This window comes from Scyliorhinus torazame, chromosome 14 (assembly GCF_047496885.1).
Source record: "Scyliorhinus torazame isolate Kashiwa2021f chromosome 14, sScyTor2.1, whole genome shotgun sequence".
Taxonomy (NCBI): Eukaryota; Metazoa; Chordata; class Chondrichthyes; order Carcharhiniformes; family Scyliorhinidae; genus Scyliorhinus; species Scyliorhinus torazame.
Window position 1 is genome coordinate 35,227,607 of NC_092720.1, and position 26,331 is coordinate 35,253,937.

General features: G+C 48.6%; 1 protein-coding gene across 1 annotated transcript in view; it reads left to right on the plus strand.

The window, feature by feature from the left end:
- Nucleotides 1-954: 954 nt before the first annotated feature.
- Nucleotides 955-26,331, plus strand: part of gk5 (glycerol kinase 5) — a 105,795-nt gene continuing 80,418 nt past the window's right edge. Inside the window, exons 1-2 of the mRNA XM_072473916.1 lie at nt 955-1,412; nt 18,766-18,859. Coding sequence (XP_072330017.1) covers nt 1,284-1,412; nt 18,766-18,859 — 223 coding nt within the window. The 5' untranslated portion in view covers nt 955-1,283. The remainder of the gene's footprint in view (nt 1,413-18,765; nt 18,860-26,331) is intronic.

Genomic DNA, 26,331 nt, shown 5'->3' on the forward strand with positions numbered 1-26,331 from the left:
TTTATCTCCAGTGCATCAGCTCCTTTGATCACTTTGAACAAATCGATTGATTTCCCCCTTTAATCTTTTCTGTTGGAATGAATACAACCTGCATCCATTTAACAGACCCTCCCGTACCAGCCTCCCCGAACAGGCGCCGGAATGTGGCGACTAGGGGCTTTTCACAGTAACTTCATTGAAGCCTACTGGTGACAATAAGCAATTTTCATTCAGTTGGGGAAATGGGGAGGGGGCGAGAGAGCCCGGGCAATGATTCGGAGGTAGTGGGTGGGTAGGGTGAGAGACACGGAGAGAGCGAGCAGCACCGGCTCGGAGACTGGTGAAGGGGCATCAGAAGCTTGGGACTGGTGCGGACTGTGGGATTGATTCACTCAGGGATCAGTGGGAGAGGGGAGGAGGGGGTGCAGCTTGGTGACAGCTGCCGGTGTGGACAGGAGGGTCTGAGCAGCGGGGGCTGCAACAAGAGTATTATGAGCATCACCAGCCCTTCAATGGCAGCTGCGTGACGGCGCTGCCCCTGAGTATTCCTGGGGCCGGGCAGCGTGTATTTAAAACCAGGACTTCTTAAAAAACACACACACACTGAATGGGATAATCACTCCCAAATTGCATCCATGTAGCACCTTCCGTGCCCGCCCCCCTCAGTGGAGCACATCTGAGGGGCGCTGCTGTCGCTGTGAGACGCGAGCTCCTGGCAGAGGGATTGAACGGCGCCCAGCCCATGCCCTGCGTGCGTTGGTTAACATGTAATAAGGTGTCTTGAGCGGAGCCGGGCGGCGCCTCCCCCTTTCAGATGAGCTGATGTGTGACGCGGCTGCGTGGCAGGAGGGGCCTGAGCTGAGGGAAATGACCGGGGAAGGGGAGAGGCTGTGCGCCCGCCTGCCCCAGTGGACAGCCCGGCTGTGCGGGATAGCAGCTTGACGGCAGTGGGAGGTCCCGCACCATCTGTCTGAGTGGCCGGGGAGCCTCACCTCGCCGCCGCCGCCGCTTCCCTGTGGCCCCGCCAGCACAATGTCAGTGTTTCACTCGGATACATTGACACCTTCCTGGGATACAAAGTAACACTGGAAGTCGGACCTGGTGTCGCTTCCTGGTGTCGGGGCTTGTTGTTTTTGGATACCCTGCCCCTGGAGACTTTTTCCTTTTTGTTTTACATTCTCTCTCTGCCCATTTTTTGTTGTTGTTGCCAGCTCGCCTTGTTAAAGCGGCCGTCTCATGGCTCCCGCGTCGCCCCCAGTGCTGGCTCTGTGACTCCTCCTGGGGGCCGGACCCTCGTGCCAGTGATGGGTTCTCTCAGAAACGGTGTTCGGCGAAGCGAGACATACATTCTGGCCGTCGACGTTGGCTCCACGTCCATCAGGTGCCACGTGTATGACCCCGCTGCTCAGATCAAAGGTTTCAGCAGTAAACCGGTAAGATCCACATCACCGGGTCAATGCATCAGGGCGAAATCTGGGGGGTGCATGGGTGGGTCACAGGGAAATGTGTGTGAATGCGAGCGAGCTCTATCTAACCCCAGTCAAACCTGTTCAACTTAACGTGATTGCACTCACCTCCTGTCCCCTGACGGGACTGTGCTCACCGCGTGCCCCCTAACGTGACTGCGCTCACCACATGACTGCGCTCACCACGTGCCCCCTCACATGACTGCGCTCACCGCGTGCCCCCTAACATGACTGCGCTCACCGCGTGCCCCCTAATGTGACTGCGCTCACCGCGTACCCCCTAATGTGACTGCGCTCACCGTGTGCCCCCTAACATGACTGCGCTCACCGCGTGCCCCCTAACGTGACTGCGCTCACCGCGTGCCCCCTAACGTGACTGCGCTCACTGCGTGCCCCCTAACGTGACTGCGCTCACCGCGTGCCCCCTAACGTCTACTGAGGTAGTATGGGCTGAGGTTAGAAACAGGAAAGGAGAGGTCACCCTGTTAAGGATTTTCTATAGGCCTCCGAAAAGTTCCAGGGATGCAGAGGAAAAGATTGCAAAGATAATTCTGGATAGGAGCGAAAGCAACAGGGTAGTTGTTATGGGGGACTTTAACTTTCCAAATATTGACTGGAAACGCTATAGTTCGAGTACTTTAGATGGGTCCGTTTTTGTCCAATGTGTGCAGGAGGGTTTCCTGATACAGTCTGTAGATAGGCCAACGAGAGGCAAGGCCATATTGGATTTGGTACTGGGTAATGAACCAGGCCAGGTGTTAGATTTGGAGGTAGGTGAGTACTTTGGTGATAGTGACCACAATTCGATTACGTTTACTTTAGTGATGGAAAGGGATAGGTACATACCGCAGGGCAAGGGTTATATCTGGGGAAAGGCAATTATGATGCGATGAGGCAAGACTTAGGATGCATCGGATGGAGAGGAAAACTGCAGGGGATGGGCACAATGGAAATGTGGAGCTTGTTCAAGGAACAGCTACTGCGTGTCCTTGATAAGTATGTACCTGTCAGGCAGGGAGGAAGTGGTCGAGCAAGGGAACCGTGGTTTACTAAGGCAGTCGAAACACTTCTCAAGAGGAAGAAGGAGGCTTATGTAAAGATGAGACATGAAGGTTCAGTTAGGGCGCTCAAGAGTTACAAGTTAGCTAGGAAGGACCTAAAGAGAGAGCTAAGAAGAGCCAGGAGGGGACATGAGAAGTCTTTGGCAGGTAGGATCAAGGATAACCCTAAAGCTTTCTATAGATATGTCAAGAATAAAAGAATGACTAGGGTAAGAGTAGGGCCAGTCAAGGGCAGTAGCGGGAAGTTGTGCGTGGAGTCCGAGGAGATAGGCGAGGTGCTAATTGAATATTTTGCGTCAGTATTCACACAGGAAAAAGACAATGTTGTCGAGGAGAATACTGAGATTCAGGCTACTAGACTAGAAGGGCTTGAGGTTCATAAGGAGGATGTGTTAACAATTCTGGAAAGTGTGAAAATAGATAAGTCCCCTGGGCCGGATGGGATTTATCCCCTTGTTCAAGAAGGGGAGTAGAGACAACCCCGGTAACTATAGACCAGTGAGCCTTACTTCTGTTGTGGCCAAAATCTTGGAAAGGTTTATAAGAGATAGGATGTATCATCATCTGGAAAGGAATAATTTGATTAGGCGTAGTCAACACGGTTTTGTGAAGGGTAGGTTGTGCTTCACAAACCGTATTGAGTTCTTTGAGAAGGTGACCAAACAGGTGGATAAGGGTAAAGCAGTTGATGTGATTTATATGGATTTCAGTAAAGCGTTTGATAAGGTTCCCCACGGTAGGCTACTGCAGAAAATACGGAAGCATGGGATTCGGGGAGATTTAGCAGTTTGGATCAGAAATTGGCTAGCCGGAAGAAGACAAAGGGTGGTGGTTGATGGGAAGTGTTCAGACTGGAATCCAGTTACTAGTGGTGTACCACAAGGATCTGTTTTGGGGCCACTGCTGTTTGTCATTTTTATGAATGACCTGGAGGAGGGCGTAGAAGGATGGGTGAGTAAATTACAGATGACACTAAAGTCGGTGGAGTTGTGGATAGTGCGGAAGGATGTTACAAGATACAGAGGGACATAGATAAGCTGCAGCGCTGGGCTGAGAGGTGGCAAATGGAGTTTAATGCAGAAAAGTGTGAGGTGATTCATTTTGGAAGGAATAACAGGAAGACAGAGTACTGGGCTAATGATAAGATTCTTGGCAGTGTGGATGAGCAGAGAGATCCCTGAAAGTTGCCACCCTGATTGAGAGGGTTGTTAAGAAGGTGTATGGTGTGTTAGCTTTTATTGGTAGAGGGATTGAGTTTCGGAGCCATGAGGTCATGTTGCAGCTGTACAAAACTCTGGTGCGGCCGCATTTGGAGTATTACATACAATTCTGGTCGCTGCATTATAGGAAGGATGTGGAAGCATTGGAAAGGGTGCAGAGGAGATTTATCAGAATGTTGCCTGGTATGGAGGGACAATCTTATGAGGAAAGGCTGAGGGACTTGAGGCTGTTCTCGTTAGAGAGAAGAAGGTTAAGAGGTGACTTAATTGAGGCATACAAGATGATCAGAGGATTGGATAGGGCGGACAGTGAGAGCCTTTTTCCTCGGATGGTGATGTCTAGCACGAGGGGACATAGCTTTAAATTGAGGGGAGATAGATATAAGACAGATGTCAGAGGTAGGTTCTTTACTCGGAGAGTAGTAAGGGCGTGGAATGCCCTGCCTGCAACAGTAGTGGACTCGCCAACACTAAGGGCATCCAAATGGTCATTGGATAGACATATGGACAATAAGGGACTAGGGTAGATGGGCTTTAGAGTGGTTTCACAGGTCAGTGCAACATCGAGGGCCGAAGGGCCTGTACTGCACAGTTATGTTCTAACGTGACTGCAATCACCGCGTGCCCCCTGACTATACTGCACCCACTGAGTGCCCCCTGACGTGACTGCATTTGCCGCGTGCCCCCCGACATGACTGCACTCACCGCGTGCCCCCCAACGTGACTGCACTCACCGCGTGCCCCCCGACATGACTGCACTCACCGCGTGCCTCCTGACTTGACTGCACTCACCGCGTGCCTCCTGACGTGACTGCGCTCACCGCGTGCCCCCTGACATGACTGCAGTCACAGCGTGCCCCCCGACGTGACTGCGCTCACCGCGTGCCCCCCTGACATGACTGCGCTCACCGCGTGCCCCCCGACGTGACTGCGCTCACCGCGTGCCCCCCGACGTGACTGCGCTCACCGCGTGCCCCCCGACATGACTGCACTCACCGCGTGCCTCCTGACGTGACTGCACTCACCGCGTGCCCCCCTGACATGACTGCAGTCACCGTGTGCCTCCTGACGTGACTACACTCACCGCGTGCCCCCTGACATGACTACACTCACCGCGTGCCACCTGACGTGACTACACTCACCGCGTGCCTCCTGACGTGACTACACTCACCGCGTGCCTCCTGACGTAACTGCGCTCACCACGTGCCCTCCGACATGACTGCACTCACCGCGTGCCCCCCTGACGTGACTGCACTCACCGCGTGCCCTCCGACATGACTGCACTCACCGCGTGCCCCCCTGACGTGACTGCACTCACCGCGTGCCTCCTGACGTGACTGCACTCACCGCGTGCCCCCCTGACATGACTGCGCTCACCGCGTGCCCCCCTGACGTGACTGCACTCACCGCGTGCCTCCTGATGTGACTGCGCTCACCACGTGCCCTCCGACATGACTGCGCTCACCGCGTGCCTCCTGACGTGACTGCGCTCACCGCGTGCCTCCCGACATGACTGCACTCACCGCGTGCCCCCCTGATGTGACTGCACTCACCGCGTGCCTCCTGACGTGACTGCACTCACCGCGTGCCCCCCCCGACATGACTGCACTCACCGCGTGTCCCCCTGACATGACTGCAGTCACCGTGTGCCACCTGACGTGACTACACTCACCGCGTGCCACCTGACGTGACTACACTCACCGCGTGCCTGCTGACGTGACTACACTCACCGCGTGCCTCCTGACGTAACTGCGCTCACCGCGTGCCCTCCGACATGACTGCACTCACCGCGTGCCCCCCTGACGTGACTGCACTCACCGCGTGCCTCCTGACGTGACTGCACTCACCGCGTGCCCCCCTGACATGACTGCACTCACCGCGTGCCTCCTGACGTGACTGCGCTCACCGCGTGCCCCCCGACATGACTGCACTCACCACGTGCCTCCCGACGTGACTGCACTCACCACGTGCCCCCCAACATGACTGCACTTATCGTGTGCCTCCTGACGGGACTGCACTCACCGCGTGCCCCCCCGACATGACTGCACTCACCGCGTGCCCCCCTGACATGACTGCAGTCACCGTGTGCCCCCCTGACGTGACTGCACTCACCGCGTGCCCCCTGACATGACTGCACTCAGCTCACCGCGTGCCCCCCTGACGTGACTGCCCTCACCGCGTGCCTCCTGACGTGACTGCCCTCACCACGTGCTCCCCTGACGTGACTCCCCTCACCGCGTGCCCCCCTGACATGACTGCAGTCACAGGGTGCCCCCCTGACGTGACTGCACTCACTGCGTGCCTCCTGACATGACTGCACTCACCCCGTGCCCCCCTGACGTGACTGCACTCACCGTGAGCCTCCTGACGTGACTGCACTCACCGTGAGCCTCCTGACGTGACTGCACTCACCGCGTGCCCCCCTGACGTGACTGCACTCACTGCGTGCCCCCCTGACGTGACTGCACACACCGCATGCCCCCCGACGTGAATGCAGTCACAGTGTGCCCCCCGACGTGACTGCGCTCACCATGTGCCTCCCGAAGTGACTGCACTCACCGCGTGCCCCCCTGACATGACTGCGCTCACCGCGTGCCCCCCTGACATGACTGCGCTCACCGCGTGCCCCCCTGACGTGACTGCGCTCCTTGCGTGCCTCCTGACGTGACTGCACTCACCGCGTGCCTCCTGACGTGACTGCACTCACCGCGTGCCTCCTGACGTGACTGCACTCACCGCGTGCCTCCTGACGTGACTGCACTCGCCGCGTGCCCCCCTGACGTGACTGCACTCACTGCGTGCCCCCCTGACGTGACTGCACTCACCGCGTGCCTCCTGACGTGACTGCACTCGCCGCGTGCCTCCTGACGTGACTGCACTCACTGCGTGCCCCCCTGACGTGACTGCACTCACCGCGTGCCTCCTGACGTGACTGCACTCGCCGCGTGCCCCCTATCAGAATTGCCTGGTGGAAGACCAAAGCGGGAAACCTTACCATATGCATTGATGTCAGCTTTACAGGGCAGGATATTCCAGGGCTAACTCTTCAGAATTGAATTAGCTTAATATGATTCGGACAACGTGTCATGGCCACTGAACATGGTAGCTGGATACATCCAGTTTTGTTTCTGTTACCTGAATGAGGTGTACTGGTGATGACATTTTGGGATTCTGTGTGGTTGTCATTGGAACCAACTTTATAAGACTAAGCAGACTAAATTTTATTTTTGTGATTATTGTACCGATATTTTGCTCATCATGTTTCTGACCTTGCCCTTCTGGGGGTGGTGGGGATGCCAGAAGCTTTGGCCATGACTAAATAAGGAAGGATATAATCTGGGCTATTGGCAATGCTGAAGTACCTGTGTGTTCTGTGGTGGGATACTGCAGCTGTTTACTCAGTAATATAAAGGCTTATCAATTTGCACTCGAATCTTGTCTGAGTCCTTGATTATATCAGGATTTGGGAATTGCCACATCAAATGTAACACAATCTTTGACTAACTAGGGCTGACTAATTGTATGAATGCAGCCAGTACTTTGAATGGACTGGGAATTGTGTGCAGCAGTAAGTGTAATGTTTCCTGGTTATGTGTCAGCAAGTGTCAGCAAATGCCATAAAGTCCAATTGATAACTGTGCAAATGTGATAATCGGCAGCAAATCAAAGTACTTACAGACCAAAGGGTGGCAATTTGGTGAGTATAGCAGGGGCTGAACAGATTGAGTCATTTAGTCCACCTTTAATTGCAGTACCAGAAAATTGTCTGCAGAAATTTAAATTGATCTTTTTGAATGAGGGAAAATGTTGAAAGTATGTATCAGTGTCAATAAAAGAAAAAGGCTAGTGAAGCAAATCTTGCATTTCTGTTATATTTTTTAGTGGACGAGTTGTTGGTGTACTCTTTTGAGTTAGATGGTCATGAGTGCAAGTCTCCGTGAGTTGAACCAGGCTGACACTTTACTGCAGTGTTGAAAGTGCTCTTTCAGAGGAGATGGTAAACTAAGGCCCCATTTGCCCTGAATGTAGAGGGCATTAACTGCGTTCCCACTATTTTGAAGAAAAGGGAAGTTCTCCATTATGTCCTAGCCAATATTTAGCCCATCATGTTCCTGTGCTGTACTTTTCTTTGTTCTTTAAGAAGATTTTAGGTTAGGCGGGCAGTACAGCCGGCGCAGGCTTGGAGGGCCAAAGGGCCTGTTTCTGTGCTGTACTTTTCTTTGTTCTTTGTTAATCAACTTAATAAAACTGATGATCCGGTTGTTTAATTGTTGTCTGTACACAAATAGACTGCCACATTACAACAGTGATGGTGACACTTTAAAGGACCGCATTGGGTGTGAAAAGTTTGGGGGCTATCTGGAGGTCGTGAAAGGCACCAAGAATCTCCATTTTCTTTTTCTATGACTGGAGAATATTCTGAAGCACTTCACAGTGATGAAGTACTTTTGGAATGTGATTGGTCACTACTGTCCTTTTCTATCTGCTCAACTATGAAGGGCAGTTCGGTATGGTCAATAAATATTGACCTTTCCAGCGAAGCCCATTTCCTGTAAATGCATACATTTTAAAAACAAGTTCTTGCTCAACTAATTCCAAAACACACAGATACAGCTGGGCCATATAGACAATGCTGTCTGAAACAAAACTGTCTGTGTCACTGAAGTTACTACATTGACTCAGCCAGTTTCTCTACTCTTCAGGTCTGAAGTACCACAGGAAGAAATTCAGACCAAGCTCTTTTCCCCCATCATAAACTCCTCAATGTTGAGGCAGCAATGTCCAAAGTGCACTGGACGCTGCCATGTTCCCTCAAACCCTCACGTACAAATCACTTACTTGGGCTTACATTGTTAATCGTGCACTGCAGTATAGTGTATATGTTGTGGTCACTGTCTCTGCCGGAAATTCTTGTTGTTGTAATAATTTTTATTAGTGCCACAAGTAGGCTTATATTAACACTGCAATGAAGTTACTGTCAAAATCCCCTAGTCGCCACATTCCGGCGCCTTTTCAGGTATACTGGGGGAGAATTCAATGTTCAATTCACCCAACAAGCACGTCTTTCGGGACTTGTGGGAGGAAACCCACGCAGTTTTAGGGAGAACATGCAGACTCCGCACTGACGGTGACCCAAGCCGGGAATTAAACCTGGGTCCCTGGAGTTGTGAAGCAACAGTGCTAACCACTGCTACTGTGTCACCCATCCACAAGTTGTTAATTTAAAAAAAATATTTGAAGATCATTGCCTTAATAGCGTTGACTAGTTCATCGGATATCAAAATGAAGATCATTTTTTAAATAATTGCCTTGAGCAGCACGGTAACACAATTGCTTCACAGCTCCAGGGTGCCAGGTTTGATTCCCGGCTTGGGTCACCGTCTGTGTGGAATCTGCATGTTCTCCCCGTATCTGCATGGATTTCCTCCGGGTGCTCCGGTTTCCTCCCACAGTCCAAAGATGTGCGGGTTAGGTGGATTGACCATGCTATATTGCCCTTGGTGTCCAAGAAGGTTGGGTGGTGTAGGGGATAGGGTAGAGGTGTGGGCTTGGGCGGGATGCTCTTCCCAAGGGCCGGTGCAGACTCGATGGGCCGAATGCCCTCCTTCTGCACTGTAAACTCAATGAATAGCCTTGACTCGTTCATTGGATATCAAAATGTCAGATGTTAATAAAGAACTCTCATGTGTGGCACTTTTCAAGTCCTCAGGATGTCCATAAGCACATCATAGCCACTGAATTGGATACAATTGGTGACCCAATGTTTAACAAATTAGATACTTGATGAGTTCAACTATTTTGATGGAATTGATTGCAGAATTAGCCAGCACGCCAGGTGAGCAAGCTCCCCACATTTCCATTGGATCTAAACAGGCAGGCTCATTTCAGCATGGCAACAAATGATAAGCTTCAACACTGCAGCACACCCATTGTACTAGGTGCTTTGAAGAGGTCCTGGAGTGAGTTCTGAACCCACGTCCCTCTCAAGTGTGCTACCATGGAACCAAACTGTGTAAAGCGTCAGTGCCTTTGGCCCCTGAGCAATTAAGGTTTTTGTATTATTTAATTTGGCTTTGGTCGGTTATTGCGAAATAAATATTGCCAATCAGCCCATTCCTTCCAAAGCAGCCCATTGTCCTGATGGAGCTTACTATTTTAGGTTAGTACAGCTGATCGAGACAGAATTGGGGGGCAGGGATAGTGAATAATTAGCTAGGTTAGGGAATTCAATAAGGAAAAAATAGCCTTGGGATAAATTAAAACTTTAACAATGTTCATTAAAACATATTGTATGTTTGATTTTAGCTCACCCTAAAAACTGGGATTGTGCGATACATTGTCAGGTTAGGCCTTGAATGATTGGCTGTGGATTAGACGACATGTTTTTTTAAAAATCTAAACATTCAACTTTCAGATGATCACAGGTGATTTTAACTTAATGGTAGATGAAATAAGTGTAAAGTTATTTTCAAATGTCCTAGAGGGGAACTCCACAGAAGGCATGCAGAACATCCGTGGGCAGTACGGTAGCCTTGTGGATAGCACAATTGCTTCACAGCTCCAGGGTCCCAGGTTTGATTCCGGCTTGGGTCACTGACTGTGCGGAGTCTGCACATCCTCCCCGTGTGTGCGTGGGTTTCCTCCGGGTGCTCCGGTTTCTTCCCACAGTCCAAAGATGTGCAGGTTAGGTGGATTGGCCATGATAAATTGCCCTTAGTGTCCAAAATTGCCCTTAGTGTTGGGTGGGGTTACTGGGTTATGGGGATAGGGTGGCGGTGTTGACCTTGGGTAGGGTGCTCTTTGCAAGAGCCGGTGCAGACTCGATGGGTTGAATGGCCTCCTTCTGCACTGTAAATTCTATGATCCACATTCCATTGTTCTATTGTGGTTCTGTTCTATGGGGGAGGAATGGAAAACACCCTAAAAGTTTTAAATTCTTCCACAGGGTGTGGGCATTGCTGGCCAGGCCAACATTTGTTGCCCATCAGAAGGTGGTGGTGAGCTGCCTTCTCAAACTGCTGCAGTCCATGAGTTGTAGGTGCACATAGTACTGTTAGGGAGGGATTTTAACCCATCGACAATGAAGGAACTCCCAGTTAGGATGGTGTGCAGCTTGGAGGCAAAGTGGTAGGTGATGGTGTTCGCAGGCATCTGCTGACCTTGTTCTTGGAGGTGGTAGAGGTTGTGGGTTTTGTTGTTGCCGTGCATCTTGCAGAAGGTCCAGTGGTGGAGGGAGCAAATGTTTAGGCAGGTGGATGGGGTGCTGATCAAGTAGGCTACTTTGTCTTGGATGGTGTTGAGCTGCACTCATCCAGGTAAGTGGAGAGCATTGCATGGTAGACAGGCTTTGGGGAGGCAGGTGGTGAGTTCCTCGCCCCAGAATTCCTAACCTCTGACCTACACTTATAGCCACTGTATTTATTTGGCTGACCATTTTCTGGTCAGTGGTATCCTCCATGATGTTGACGGTGGGGGATTTAGTGATGGCAATGCCATTGATTATCAAGAGGAGGTGGTTCAATTCCCTCTTGTTGGAGATGGTCATTGCCAGGCACTCAAGTGTCACTAGCTCCTTATCAGCCCAAGCCTGCATGTTCTCGAGGTCTTGCTGCAAATAACCAGGGCCTGCTTCGGTATCCGAGGCTGTGAATATTGAAAGCACAAGTTCTGTTTGGGGCCTTGTGGAATGTTGTTACTGCCCTGAAAATGTTAAATATTTCCCCCAGTTTTACTTTGCATGTGTTCCAACATGATGCACAATGGCAGCAGTGTGTACCATCTGCAGGGTCCATCGCAGCAACTCTCTACGACTCCTTTGACAGCACTTTCCAAACCCATACCCGTTACTTCCTGGAAGAACAAGTGCAGCAGATGCATCGGGATACCACCAGATGCAAGTTCCTCTCCAAGCCACACTACATCCTGACTTGGAACAATATCACTGTTCTTTCACTGCTTCGGAGTCAGAATCCTGGAACTCCCTTCCAAATAGCACTGTGGGTGGTCCAACAACAAATGGCCTGCAGCAATTCAATAAAATGGCTCACCAGCTTTCTTAAAATCATTTGGGGTTGAGCAACAAATGCTGGCCTTTCTAGCAATTCTCATCCCAAGAACAAATTTTTTTTTAAAAATTCATTCTACTTTGCAAGCCAAAAATAATGTAACCTAGAGAGATAACTGAGGTACAGTATTAAAATAAAATGCCCGTACAAATTTCAAAACAATTCCTTTCATTGCAAATTGAAGCCCAGATGCCTATTTGTTAATTTATGAACTGAAATATTTTATGGCAAGTTCCGTTTTTATGAAATGGGGTGGGGTTCATTCCATTTTTAATGGCACGTCCAGTAAATTGGTATTTCGTAAAAACAGGATTTGCCTGGACATCAACTCTACCACCAACTGGTTGTTCAGTCATGTGAATAGAATGTAACGTCCAAAATAGGGACTGGATTAGACCACATGGCCCATTAAGCCTGATTGTAACTTTACTCCACTTTCCTGCCCACATCCCCTGTCTCCCTTCACCACATTCCTTCACTGTCACTGGGTAAAAGTCCTGGAACTCCCTCCCTAACAGCACTGTGGATGTACCTACACCGCATGGCCTGCAACGGTTCAAGTCCTTTTAGAATTCTATAGGTTTCAAATGAGGTACCCCTCAGTCTTCCAAACTCCAGCGAATATAATCCTAATTGGTTTGGTCTCTCCTCATAAGTCAGTCCCACCATCCCAGGAATCAGTCTGGTAAACCTTTGCTGCACTCCCTCTATAGCAAGAACCTTCTTCCTCAGTTAAGGAGAATAAAACTGCACACCGTATTCCAGGTGTCGCTTCACCAAGGCCCTGTATACTTGTAGCAAGACATCCCTGCTCCCGTACTCAAATCCTCTCACGATGAAGGCCAACGAACCATTTGCATTCTTGACTTGCTGTACCTGAATGTTTACTTTCAGCGACTCGTATACGAGAATACTTCAGTCTTGTTGCACATTTCCCCACCCCCCTCCTTTAATTTATAACCCGCTTTCCTGTTTATGCTACCAAGTAGATAACCTCACATTTATTCACATTATACTGCATCTGCCATGCATATGCCCATTCACTCCGCTTGTCCACTAAGCATCTCTGCATTCACATCACCAATCACCCTGCCACCCAGCTTTGTGTAATCTGCAAATTTGGAGACATTCGTTCCCTCATCTAAATCATTAATATATATTGTGACTAGCTGGGTTCCTAGCAGCGATCCCTGTGGTACCCCACTAGTCACTGCCTGCCATCTGGAAAAAGACCTGTTTATTCCTGCTCTTTGTTTCCTTGATGTCAAATCAGTTTTCTATCCATATGAATTCATTATTCCCAATCCCATGCGCTTTAATTTTACACGCTAGTCTCTTATGCGGGACTTTGTGGAAAGTCTTCTGAAAGTCCAAATAAATCACATCCACTGGCTTCCCTCATCAACTCTACTCGTTACATTCGCAAAGAATTCCAATACATTTGTCAAGTATAAATTCCCTTTCATAAACCGATCCTGCCGCTGTTTTCTAAATGCTCTGTAAAATCTTTGACAATGGACTCTTAGCGTTTTCCCCACTACCAACGTCAGGCTGACTGGTCTATAATTCCCCTGTTTTCTCAACTCCCTTTTTAAATAGTGGGGCTACATCACCTACTCTGCAATCGAACTGTTCCAGGGTCTATAGAATATTGGAAGATGACCACCAATCCATCCACTATTTCTAGGGTCACTTCCTTAAGTACTCTGGGATAAAGATTATCAGGCCCTGGGGATTTATTGGCCTTCAATCCCACCAATTTCCTCAACACTATTTCTCTACTAATACTGATTTCCTTCTGTTTCTCCTCCCCATAGTTCCTGCTCCTCACTAAACCATGTGTTCCCCAATATTTCTGGTACGTTATTTGTTCTTCTTTGTGAAGACAGAACCAAAGTATGTATTTAGTTGGTGAGCCATTTCTTCCCCATTATAAATTACCATCCATTTCTGACTAATCCATTCCTCCTCACCAATCTTTTTCTCTTCACTTTTTTTTCCAATTAAGGGGCAATTTAGCATGGCAAATCCACCTACTCTGCACATCTTTGGGTTGTGGGGGTGAGACCCACGCAGACGCAAGGTGAATGTGCAAACTCCACATGGACAGTGACCCGGGTTCGATCCCGGCCCTGTGAGTCAGCAGTGCTAAACTGTGTCACTGTGCCGCCCTTCTCTTCACATACCTATAGAAGCAGCAGATTTTCTTACCTATTCGATTTCCCCTTCTCAATTACCCCTTTGTCCTCCTTTACTGAATTCTAAACTGTTCCCAATTCTCAGACCTGCTGTTTGTTCTGGCTAATTTATATACTTCCTTGGATCTAGTGGAATCTCTAATCTCCCTTGTAAGCCATGGTTTGGCCACTATTCCTGTTTTTATTTTTGTGCCAGACAGGAATGAACAATTGTTGCAGTTCACCCATGCACTCTTTGAATGCTTGCCATTGCCACTGTCACTCCTTTAAGTAATTTTTCAAAATCCATCATAGCAAACATGTCACATACTATCGTAGTTTTGTTTATTAAGATTCAGGGCCCTATCCTCAGAATCACCTACATCACTCTCCATCTTGATGAAACATTTGATCATATTATGGTCGCTCAATCCTGAAGGGTCTTGCACAACTAGATTGCCAATTATTCCGTTCTGGTTGCACAATACCCAGTCTAGGATGGCCTGTTCTCTAGTTGGTTCCTCAATGTATTTGGCCAGAAAACCATCCTGTACGCACTCCAGAAATTCCTCCTCTATGGCTAATTTAATTTGCCCAATCTAGCACGGTAGCACTGTGATTAGCACTGTTGCTTCACAGTCCCAGGTTCGATTCCCGGCTTGGTTACTGTCTGTGTGGAGTCTGCACGTTCTCCCCGTGCCTGCGTGGGTTTCCTCCGGGTGCTCCGGTCTCCTCCCACAGTCCAAAGATGTGCAGGTTAGGTGGATTGGCCATCCTAAATTGCCCTTAGTGTCCAAAAAGTTTAGGTGGGGTTACGGGGATAGGGTGGAGGCGTGGGGCTTAAGTAGGGTGCTCTTTCTAAGGGCCGTGCAGACTCGATGGGCTGAATGGCCTCCTTCTGCACTGTAAATTCTATGATTCTATTCCAAATATCCCTACAATTTTGGGGTATATTTGCAGCCCCACTAACTAACGTTTTTTGCTCTTTGGTGTTTCTCAGGTCAGCCTATACAGATTGCATATCATTGGAGCTAATGTCCTTCCTCACATTGCGTTAATTTCTTCTTTAACTAGCAATACAAACCCACTGTCTATTCCTTTTTGTCTGTCCTTCCTAAATAATGAATATCCCTGTTGTTGAATTCCCATCCCTGGTCACCCTGCAGTATTGTCTCCGCATATCCGTTTGCATCTCTTTGCGCAATTAATGTATCTGTGCCATTAAGGCTATTGCGTGTTGAGGCTTGTCCTTTTTAACATTCCTTGACCCGTTCCCATTATTTTTCACTGTGGTGATCTGGCTCTTGATTTCTCTGCCTTATCACTTTTCTTATTCCTCTTTCTGTCTTTTGTTCTTATCCAACTTTCCTTTTCTTAACTCCTTGTGTAGGTTCCCATCCCCCCGTCATTTTAGTTTAAACCCTTCCCAACTACTCTAGCAAATACTCCCCTGGGGACATCAGCACTGACCCTGCCCAAGTGTAACCCATCCAGTTTGTACTGGTACCACCTCCCCCAGAACCACTCCCAATGCCCAGGAATCTGAAACCCTCCCACTCATACCATCTCTTCATCTAATATATCCTGCTATTTCTGCTTTGATTCATGTACAAAGACAATGACGTTCCTTGGAATGCACATTTTTCCCTGCCTTTTGTCTTATTCATTTTTCTATCAAAGTGGATAACTTCAGACTTTGCCACATTGTATTCCATCTGCCATCTATAGAGAGACTCGCTCAATCTATCTATATCCATCTGCAACCTCTTTGCGTTCTGCTAACCATTTATTTTCCCACCTAACTTTGTATAGTCAGCAAATTTGAATACGTTACACTCATTAATTTAGATTGTAAATATTTGAGGTCAAGTACTGATCTTTGCAGTCTCTTGGTAGTTATAGCCTGCCAACCTGAAAATGACCCATTTATTTATCATTTCTGTCCCTTTATTGCTCCTCAATCCCATGAATTCCGATGTGTTATAATCTCTCGGGTGAGATTTTGTGGTGCAGTGGGTATATGTCCTTGCCTGTGGATCAGAAGCTGCGGGTTCATATCGTTCAGCACTTGATGGCTACGGCAAGTGCGTTCATAACATATGAACATCTGAATTAGGAGCAGGAGTGGGCCACTCTATCCCCCCAGCCAGCTCCACCATTCAATCCAATCATGGGTGAACTCAATTTAATCTCAACCTCACGTTCTTGCCTATCCCCGATATTCTTTCAGCTCCTTGCTTATCAAAAACCTACCTAGCTCTGCCTTAAAAATATGCTGCCTCTGACTCTGCCTCCACTGCCTTGCCTTGTGAGGAAGAGTTCCAGAGACCCACAAGAATTTTTCCTCGTCTGTCATAAATGGACGAACCCCTTATTTTTAAAAAAATGACCCCTAAAAAAATGAGAAATTAAAATTGCTTATTGTCACATGTAGGCTTCAAAATGAAGTTAACAGCCCCTAGTCGCCACATTCCGGCACCTGTTCAGGGAGGCTGGTAGGTGAATTGAACCGGGCTGCTGGCATGCCTTGGTCTACTTTAAAAGCCAGCTCTTTAGCCGTGTGCTAAACCAGCCCCATAGTTCTTGGTTCTCCTACAAGAGGAAACATCCACTCCACATTCACCATGTCAAGTCTTGTATGTTTCAATCAAGTCGCCTCTTACTCTTCTAAACTTTAGCGGATATAAAACCTTCTCTAAACTGCGTCCAACGCATTTATATCGAGACCAATACGGTACACAGTACTCCAGATATGCTCTCACCAATCCCCTGTATAACTGAAGCTCAACCTCCTTTCTCCTGTATTCAATTCCCCTCTCAATAAATGATAACATTCTGTCAGCTTTGCGAATTACTTCCTGCAGCTGCATGCTAACATTTTGCAATTCATGCAGGAGGACACCCAGATCCCTCTGGATCTCCGAGCTCTGCAATCTCTCACTGGTTAGTTAATATTCTTCTCTTGTATTTGACCTGCCAAAATGGACAACCTCCCATTTTGCCACAGTATACCCAATTTGTCGGATCTTTGTCCATTCACATAACCGATCTCTATCCTTTTCATAGAATCCCAACAGCACAGAAGGAGGCCATTCGGCCCATCGAGTCTGCACCGATCCTCTGACAAGTAGCCTACCTGTGTCCTCTTGACGTCTCACTTTCCTACCTACCTTCAACAAAAACACTACCATCAGTTCCTTCATCCAAATCATTTATATAAATTGTAAAGAGTTGAGGCCCCTGCACTGATTCCTGAGGTTCCCCAGTCGTTGCATCTTGCCAACCAGAAAATGACTCATTAATGTGTAATCTCTATTTCCTGTTATCTATGCCAATATGTTACCCCGTACAACATGAGCTTTTATTTCCTCAACAACCATTGATATGGCACCTTTCTGTCTGCAGGGCCCTGTTTGCAGACAGGAAGAACATGTACACACATTGTGACTGTTTCAGCTCAACTAAATAAGTGAAGCCATTTGCTGGTTCATCAGAATCTAGCTGGTTTAAATTTTCAAACTTAATGGTTAGTGGTTAACTGTCGGTAACTATTAACTGGCACATTTTCCATGGCAATGCCTCAACCAATCGGAGCCAATTACCAACTGATCAGCATTCTCTTCTCTCACTCAGTATGTCATTTCCCCGACATTGGTATTCTTGTGAATGTCCAGATGAGTGCACAATGACAAGCTTCAACAAATTTCTTTTTTCAGCAATAATCAAGATTAATGTTGGTGTCGAGGTTAAATGTTGGTGAATCTGCATAATGGCTCGTAAGCTCCTCAGAGTGGCAATCTCTGTTGGATTGCCACTCTGGATGGACTTGCCCACGTTGGTATTCCAAAGCCCATGTCTCGTACAACCTTCTTCACTCAGGCTGGGTGAGACAGGAACAGCAAACCATGCCCTCCACTTCGGTGAGGAGTATTTGGGGTACAGAGAAGTAAGACAAGCCCCCGTTTTACAGCACTAGCTGCCATAAGGGGGATGTTTAAAGGGACAATTTAAAGATAGCAGGTAAGTTTCAAAGATAAAATGGTTCAGGCAAACGAGGGAGGGGGTTGTGGGATGGGCGGGCGGGGGGGGGGGGCAAGGACGAGGGAAGAGGGAAATGGAAGGAGGGAGTGGGGGTAGGGGCGAAGCAGACTAAAGGGGAGGTCTAGGTGGGAATTGTGGGGTTGGGGCGTGTCGGGGTGGTGGTGTCCCATGTGAGGCTGGGTCTAGAATAGTTACTCTGGAGTTAGAAGTGTTTTATTCCTTCCAACTCTTTCAGAGTAACTATCAGGGTAAAATTGGCAGAACCATCTGAAGTTAACAATTTGCTTTGGATGGTTCTCAGCCCAGCGAAATTGGCCAGACAAAGTTAGCACTTTCTTGGCAATTGCCGGGTAAACCTTTGAGTGGGAACCTCCTAGAGGATTCCGCAGCGCATCATAGGGGTACCCCCTAAATGTGATAGTGGTGAACCAGGAAGTTATGGGCCAATATTAAATCTGTGATGTGTAAACGTGGTGTCAAGCCCTGAAGTGACTGAAACAAATCATATGAAATGAGCTTCTCGGAAAGTCTCCTTTTGGTCCCAGCATCTGGTCAGGCACTGATCCCCGCGGAATCAGGCTGCTTTGAACCTATGGATTTTTTCTTCTTCATTCCAGATGTCCTGCCTTTAATAACCACTGGTATTAAGACATGAAAAATTGGAAAATATATTCAAATTGTAGTCAATATTGTGAGAGTATTTTTCAAAATTCTCTTTCCTCAGTTTGCCTGTTGCTATTTATTTTTCCTAACAGATAAAAATATTGTACCCCAAACCTGGCTGGGTTGAAGTGAATCCAGATGCACTGTTTGAACAATTTGTTGCGGTTGTGAAAGAAGCAGTTGACGGTAAGGAGAATGTCTTCGGTGAAGTAACTCTTCGGAGGTTCATTTGTGAAAAAATAAGTCTGGTTTGTGCATATTATTTGAAATGTTTTCCGTTTCGAGCGTCGCAGTGTGACTAGGCAAGTAAGCAACCTGCCTTCTGTTCAGAACTGCGAATAGCAAACCAAACTGACATTGAGACTGTGCAGCCTTTATTCTCTGTAGAGAAGCTTCTGTCCCTGGCAATGACTTTGATCCGGGTACGGCTAGCAGATCAGCAAGCGGAGGAACCTTGACTATGATTCAGGTTCAGCTCGAGTACACAGCCTACTCCAGTATACAGAAAAGGAATTATTTGTAACTTCCTGTGAAGTGAGTGTTGAAGTTGAAGGAACTTTTAAGAGATTCGAGCACCTCGACTTCTGATTAGTCCCTTTACAGCTTTCCGGACTAAACATTGAGTTCAACAACTTCAGACTGTAAACCCTCTCCTTCACCTTCAGCCCATTTTTATTTCTACCAATTTATTTTCATTTCTTCCATCGATCTGTTTTCCCCTCACCATTGTTTCTCCCCCCCACCCGCCCCGCAACCATCTTTTTCAGGTTGTCCTTTGACACACTGCAGGAGGCGAAAGAGGCCGGCATTCTGGCTTTTGCGTCCCTAGTAGCCCGGCGAAGGATCTTGCTAATGTGGAAGGAGGCGAAGCCCCTCAGCATGGAGGCCTGGATAAACGACATGGCTGGGTTCATAAAGCTGGAGAGGATTAAGTTTGCCTTGAGAGGGCATTACCACATTACCACCCATTACCACATTCTTTAAAAAAAAATATATATATATTGATTAAAGTTTTTTAACACTATTTTTCTCCTTTACAAACAATAACCCCCCCCGTAACAAAATAACAAGAAATCGCACAGAGCAAGATATATACATGATAAAATGATATAATTACATAGCTTTGTACACTGGCTCTCTCCCGTACGTGCCAGTTTCCCCAACCCTTCATGTTATCTCTTGCTCATCCACCCTCCCAGGCAATCCCCCATTTCCCCCCCCCCCTCTCCCAGGACGTGTTCTCCCCCCCCCTTAGGTTGCTGCTGCTGCTGACAACCTTCTTCTAACGCTCCGCGAGATAGTCCAGGAACGGTTGCCACCGCCTGTAGAACCCCTGCGCAGACCCTCTCAAGGCAAACTTAATCCCCTCCAGCTTTATGAACCCAGCCATGTCGTTTATCCAGGCCTCCATGCTGGGGGGCTTCGCCTCCTTCCACATTAGCAAGATCCTTCGCCGGGCTACTAGGGACGCAAAAGCCAGAATGCCGGCCTCTTTCGCCTCCTGCACTCCCGGCTCGTCCACTGCTCCAAATATTGCGAGCCCCCAGCTTGGCTTGACCCGGACTTTCACCACCTGAGATATTGCTCCCGCCACACCTCTCCAGAACCCCTCCAGTGCCGGGCATGACCAAAACATATGGACATGGTTCGTCGGACCCATTACCACATTCTGATCTCTTAATGTGCCCCTGTCTACATCCTTCATTATCTCCACCATTTACATTCCGTCCACAACATCTTTGTCAAACTCCACCTACCGCTGGCCCCCTATCCAGTCCCGCTGCTCCAAAGTGCCCCTCCCCAACAGAATAAATCTGATCTATTTCCAGTTCTCTCCAGCTTTGACAAAGAGTCATCCAGCCTCGAAACATTAGCACCCTTCTCTCTCTCTCTCATAATTTGGAATGCACAAGAAGCAAGAACTAGAGGAGTGCAGATATTTTGGAGGCCTGTCGGGCTTGGGGGAGATTACAGATGGGCATGGGTGAGCCCGTGGGGAATTTGAAAACCAGGATGAGAATTTTAAAATCAAGGCATGCTTTGACCAAGAGCCAAGATAGGTCAGTGAGCACATGTGTGGACATAAGGAAATGGGACTTGCTGTGAGTTAAGACACAGTCAGCAGAGGTTTGGAAGACATCCAAGTACAGAGGGTAGAATGTAGGAGACTGGCCAGGAGTGTGTTGGAATATTGAGTGTCAAGGTAACAAAGGTATGAATGAGGGTTTTGGCACTGGATGACCTGAGATGGAGGTGACTCATACTTTCAGAAGTGAAAACTTCACAACCTTTGTTCCGTGCAGTCATTTCCTGTTTCTGCTGAAGTGAAATGAGGAACAGATGATTGAATGAAAGCCCCGGGGACATTTTCAAGACTTTATTCTGTTTGGAGAAACACATCTGCCTTTCGGGCAGATTACCCCGGGGCCTGGGTAAAGCCTGGAGCTCACCACATAGAGGAAGCTTAGTTATAATTCCACAAAAACCTCCGAGAACATGGAATTGGTTTTTAATGAGTTAGGGAAGAAATTAAAAAGCAGAACCTCAAAAGCAGTAATCTCAGGATTACTCCCAGTGCTATGGGCTAGTGAACATAGGAATAGGAGGATTGAGTGATTGAACATGTGGCTGTTGAATTAGTATAGGAGAGAGGGCATCAGATGCCTGAGGCATTGGAACTGATCTTGGGGCAGGTGGGACCTGTTTGAGATAGACAGGTTGCACCTAAGTAGGACTATCATCCTCGCAGGGAGATTTGCTGCTGCTATTGTGAAGGGTGGGGGTGCGGATTGTGGGGGGGGGGGGGGGGGGGGAGAGAGAGAGAGAGAATCTGAGGGGTAACAGGTAATGGAAAAATAGTAAGTGAAGTTAGAAGGCAGGTGAAGCGATTGAAGCAGCTTCAATCAGAATGGATTCATTTTTGGGATGTGGGCATTGCTGGCTAGGCCAGCAGTTACTGCCCAGCCCTACTTGCCCTTGAGAATGTGGTGGTGAGTTACCATAAACCGCTGCAGCCCCTGAGGTGGAGGTATACTCACAGTGCTGTTAGGGAGGGAGTTCCAAAATTTTGACCAGTGACCAGGAAGGAACGGCGAAAGACTTTTTAAGTCCAGATGGTGAGTTACTTGGGAGGGGAGTATCCAGGGGGATGGTGTCCCAATATATCTGCTGCCCTTGCTCAATGTGGACATGAAAATACTCCAAAAAATCCTGGCTAAGCGGCTGGAGAACTCCGAGCTGGTCGCAGAGGACCAGATGGGCTCTGTCAAGGGTAGACAGCTAACATCAAACATCAGGTGCCTGCTGAACTTGATAATGACCCCATCCAGGGAAAGGACACCAGAGGTGATCGTCTCCCTGGATGCAGTGAAGGCCTTCGACAGAGTCGAGTGGAAGGACTTCATTGAGGTACTAGAGCGGTTTGGGCTAGGGACATGGTTCACCTCATGGGTGAATTTCCTGTACAAGGCACCCAAGGCCAGCATTAGGACCAATGCTACCAGCTCTGAATACTTCTAGCTGCATAGAGGCAAAAGGCAGGGATGCCTGCTGTCCCCGTTCTTATTCGCCCTGGCAATTGAGCTGCTGACGATCGCCCTCAAAACGGCGAGAATCTGGAAGGGAATCCAAAGAGGAGACGGAGCACAGAGTCTTGCGCTATGTGGATAGCCTGCTCCTCTACATCCCGGACCTGCAAAGCTGTATGGAAGGGGATCATGAAGCTCCTGAGAGAGTTGGAGCCTTCTCCGGCTACAAGCTCAACCTGAGCAAAAGTGAAGTATTCCCTGTGAACCCGAGAGGGAAAGGGTCAGAGCTGCAGGGACTACCATTTAGCTAGCCCAAAACAAATTCCGCTACCTGGGGACCCAGATTGCCCATGACTGGATACGGATCCACATGTGGAGCCTGACCAGTCTGGCGGAGGAAGTAAAAAAGGACCTACTGAGGTGGGATACACTTCCGCACTCCTTGGTGAGGAGGGGACATTCGATCAAGATGAATGTGCTGCCCAGGCTCCCCTTCCTGTTCAGGCCATACCAATATACAACCCAAGGCATTTTTCAACACAATAGATTATGGTGTATGTGTGTCAGCCAGCTAAGTGGGTGAAAGAATGAGACATGGAATCGATGAAGATGGAGGAGAGCTCCTATCCAAGGACAACCCTCTGGGCCCTCGCCACAGCAGCGCACCCACCCCCGCCAACAAAACACTCACCGAGTGCAGTAGTGGTAGCCACCCTCAGAACCTGGAACCAGATGAGGCAGCATTTCGCTTGACCAAAATGTCCACCATGTCCCCATCTGTGACAACCATAGGTTCACACCAGCCATGCTTGATGCCACCTTTCAGAGGTGACTGTTGGGGACTTTTACACAGAGGACAGACTAGCGACCCTGGAGGAACTGACGCAGAGACTGCAGTTATCTAACGGAAACAACTCCAACACTTGCAGGTTAAGAACTTTCTCCGCAAGAAGACGACAGCATACCGATGGACCCTGAGAGACACTATGTTAGAGAAGCTACTGGACGCGGGTGATCTGGGGATGGGTGGAAACTGCGGATGACTGTTAGAAAGGATACGCCCCCAAGTGGACGAAACACGGGGAAAATGGGAGGAAGAACTAGGGAAGGAAATAGGGTGGGAACTCTGGAGTGAAGCACTGAACATGGCCGACTAGAACATAAGAATATAAGAACTAGGAGCAGTAGTAGGCCATCTGGCCCCTCGAGCCTGCTCTGCATTTCAGTAAGATCATGGCTGATCTTTTTGTGAACTCAGTTCCACTTACGTGCCCGCTCACCTTAACCCTTAATTCCTTTTACTGTTCAGAAATCTAGCCATCATCATGTGCTCCACCACATGTGCAAGGCTAAGCCTCATGCTGGTGAAAGTGGTGCACAGAGCTCATCTGATGAACCTGAGTGAGCAGGTTCTTCCCGGAAGTGAAGGACAAATGTGAACGCTGTCAGGGAGGCCCAGCCAACCACGCCCATATGTTCTGGGCTTGTCCCAAACTTGTGGGGTTTTGGACAACCGCTTTCAAAGCAATTTCCAAGGTTGTGGGGCTGAGGATGGAGCTGTGGCCAAGATGGGCAGTCTTCTGGGTATCGGACCAGCCAAAACTATTCATGGGGAAGAGGGCTGATGCCCTTGCCTTTGCTTCCCTAATCACCTGCCGGAGAATCCTGGCGACCACCCACAGCTGCAGACTGGCTGACAGACCTGTCGGAATTTCTCCACCTGGAGAAGATCAAATTCGCTATCCGAGGTCGGAGGATGGCTTCCACCAAGGGTGGAGGCCATTCGCCAACTTGTTCCAGGACCTGTTCAAGGCCAACAGCCAATCGAGGGGAGGGGGGGGGGATTACAGGAGCCTACGAGACTGCAGGAAATGGACTGAGAGGTGGGGGGAAGAGGGAGTGAGGCCTGAGAGGGGCCAAGGGTAGGGTGGGGGCTGCGGAGGAGGGGAGGGGGTCGATATCAAGGGAAATGCCTTGTATATTGTACCCGATGCACATATCCTTGTTGAATGTACAGTCTATAAAATATAAAACTTCAGTCACAACATTTGAAAATAATGTATCTGCTGCCCTTGTCCTTGTAGGTGGCAGTGATCGTGGGTTTGGAAGGTGCTGCCTAAGGAATCTTTGTGAGTTCCTGCAGTGCGTCTTGTGGATGGTACACATGGCTTCTACTGTTCGTCGGTGGTGGAGGGATTGAATGTTTGTGGAAGGGGTAGCAACCGAGTAGGCTGCTTTGTCCTGGATGGTGTGGAGCTTCTTAAGTGTTGTTGGAGCTGCACTCATCCAGGCAAGTGGAGAATATTCCGTTGCACTCCTGAATTATGCCTTGTTGATGATAGACAGGCTTTGGGGTGCCAGGAGGTGAGTTTCTTGCCACAGAATTCCCAGCCTTTGACCTGCTCTGGTAGTCACAATATTTATATGACTGGTTCAGTTCAGTTTCCGGTCCATGGCAACTGCCCAGGATATTGATAATGCCAATGAATATCAAGGGGCGATGGTTAGATTCTGCCTTTGTTGGAGATGGTCATTACCTGGCGCAAATGTTACTTGCCATCTGTCAGCCCAATCCCGGATATTGTCCTGGTCTTGCTACATTTGGACCTGGACTTGCATGGCGTGACCGGGTGGATGTAGATGAAATATGTCCCCTGGCAGGTGAGTCTGCAACCAGGGACACAGTCTCAGCATAAGGGGCAGGCCATTTAAGAATGAGATGAGGAGGAATTTCTTAAGTCAGAGGATGGTGAATATTTGGCATTCTCCACTCCAGAGGGCTGTGGAAGCTGAATCATTGAGCGTGTTCAAGACCAAAATCGATACATTTCTGGATACTAGTGACATTAAGGGATAGGGGGGTAGTGTGGGAAAGTAGCCTCGAGGCGGCTGATCAGCTATGATCTAAGTGAATGATCCAGCAAGATTGATGGGCCGAATGGCCTACTCCTTTTGTGTTCCTAGTCTGTGCAAATGAGAAATTGGAGTACACTCAAAGCTGACTTATTGTTTTTAATGGGATAAAGTCCACTTTAGTTCAGGTTGTTTTAGGTCCCTGAGGCGGATCAGTCCTCTTTGAGCCTAGTTATGGCTCATAGAAACCGATTACAGTACTACAGCATGGCTGCAAGGCCCCTGCCACTGAAATCCGCTTTTGTTGTGAGGCCATTTGGTTCACGAAACATGTAAAGCCTGTTTGGCATCAATCTGATTTAACAATACAATGTGTTACTGTATTGCCTGTTTGGCATCAATCTGATTTAACAATACAATGTGTTACTGTGCTCTCAAAGTTTTTAAGTTACATGAAGTACCTGATTCTGATTAGTTTCAATGACTCCCTTTCATGGTTTAAAGTATGTCACAGTTGGTTAGATTTTCCTTTTTAATTTCCTTTATCAGAATGTCCTTGCAGTATAGCTTAAATTTCTCATATTTCCTTTTCTCGTTTTAATCTAGAACTGCACACACTGAGGAAATGAGGGACATCTCCCTTCCAAAAATAGATTGAGTTTGAAATTAGAGTGACGGCAGTGTGGTGGTATGTATTAGGGGTCATGTGGGACTGTGAAGCCGTGATGCTATTGGCTGACAGATCCCGGGTCCTGGTTGGCTGCCGACTCCTGGCTCCGCCCTGAAGGCGGAGTATAAGAACCCGAGCTTCTCCCCGCAGCTTCATTCTGTTGCTGAGCTGCTGGGGACAAGTCTCGCTTAATTAAGCCTGAATCGACTTCATCACTTCTCGTGTCTCTCATAAGTCATTGTGCGCTACAATTTATTAAGCGAGTTTAAAAGACTATGGAGCTCTGGATCGCCCCGGGATGCCTGCGGATCAGCCCCCACGCAGCGAACTCGGCAGCAGTATTTAAACACTGGCAAGCATGCTTTGAAGGCTACCTCCGAACGGCCCCCGGCCGGATCACAGAAGACCAGAAAATGCAGGTCCTGCATTCGAGGGTAAGCCCGAAAATTACCCTCTCATAGAAGACGCAGAGGATTTCCCGACGGTGCTCGCATTGCTGAAGGGCATCTATGTTCGGCCCGTTAACCAGGTCTACGCGCGCCACCAACTCTCGACGAGACGGCAAAGCCCCGGACAATCGCTAGAAGAATTCTACGCCGCGCTGCTAA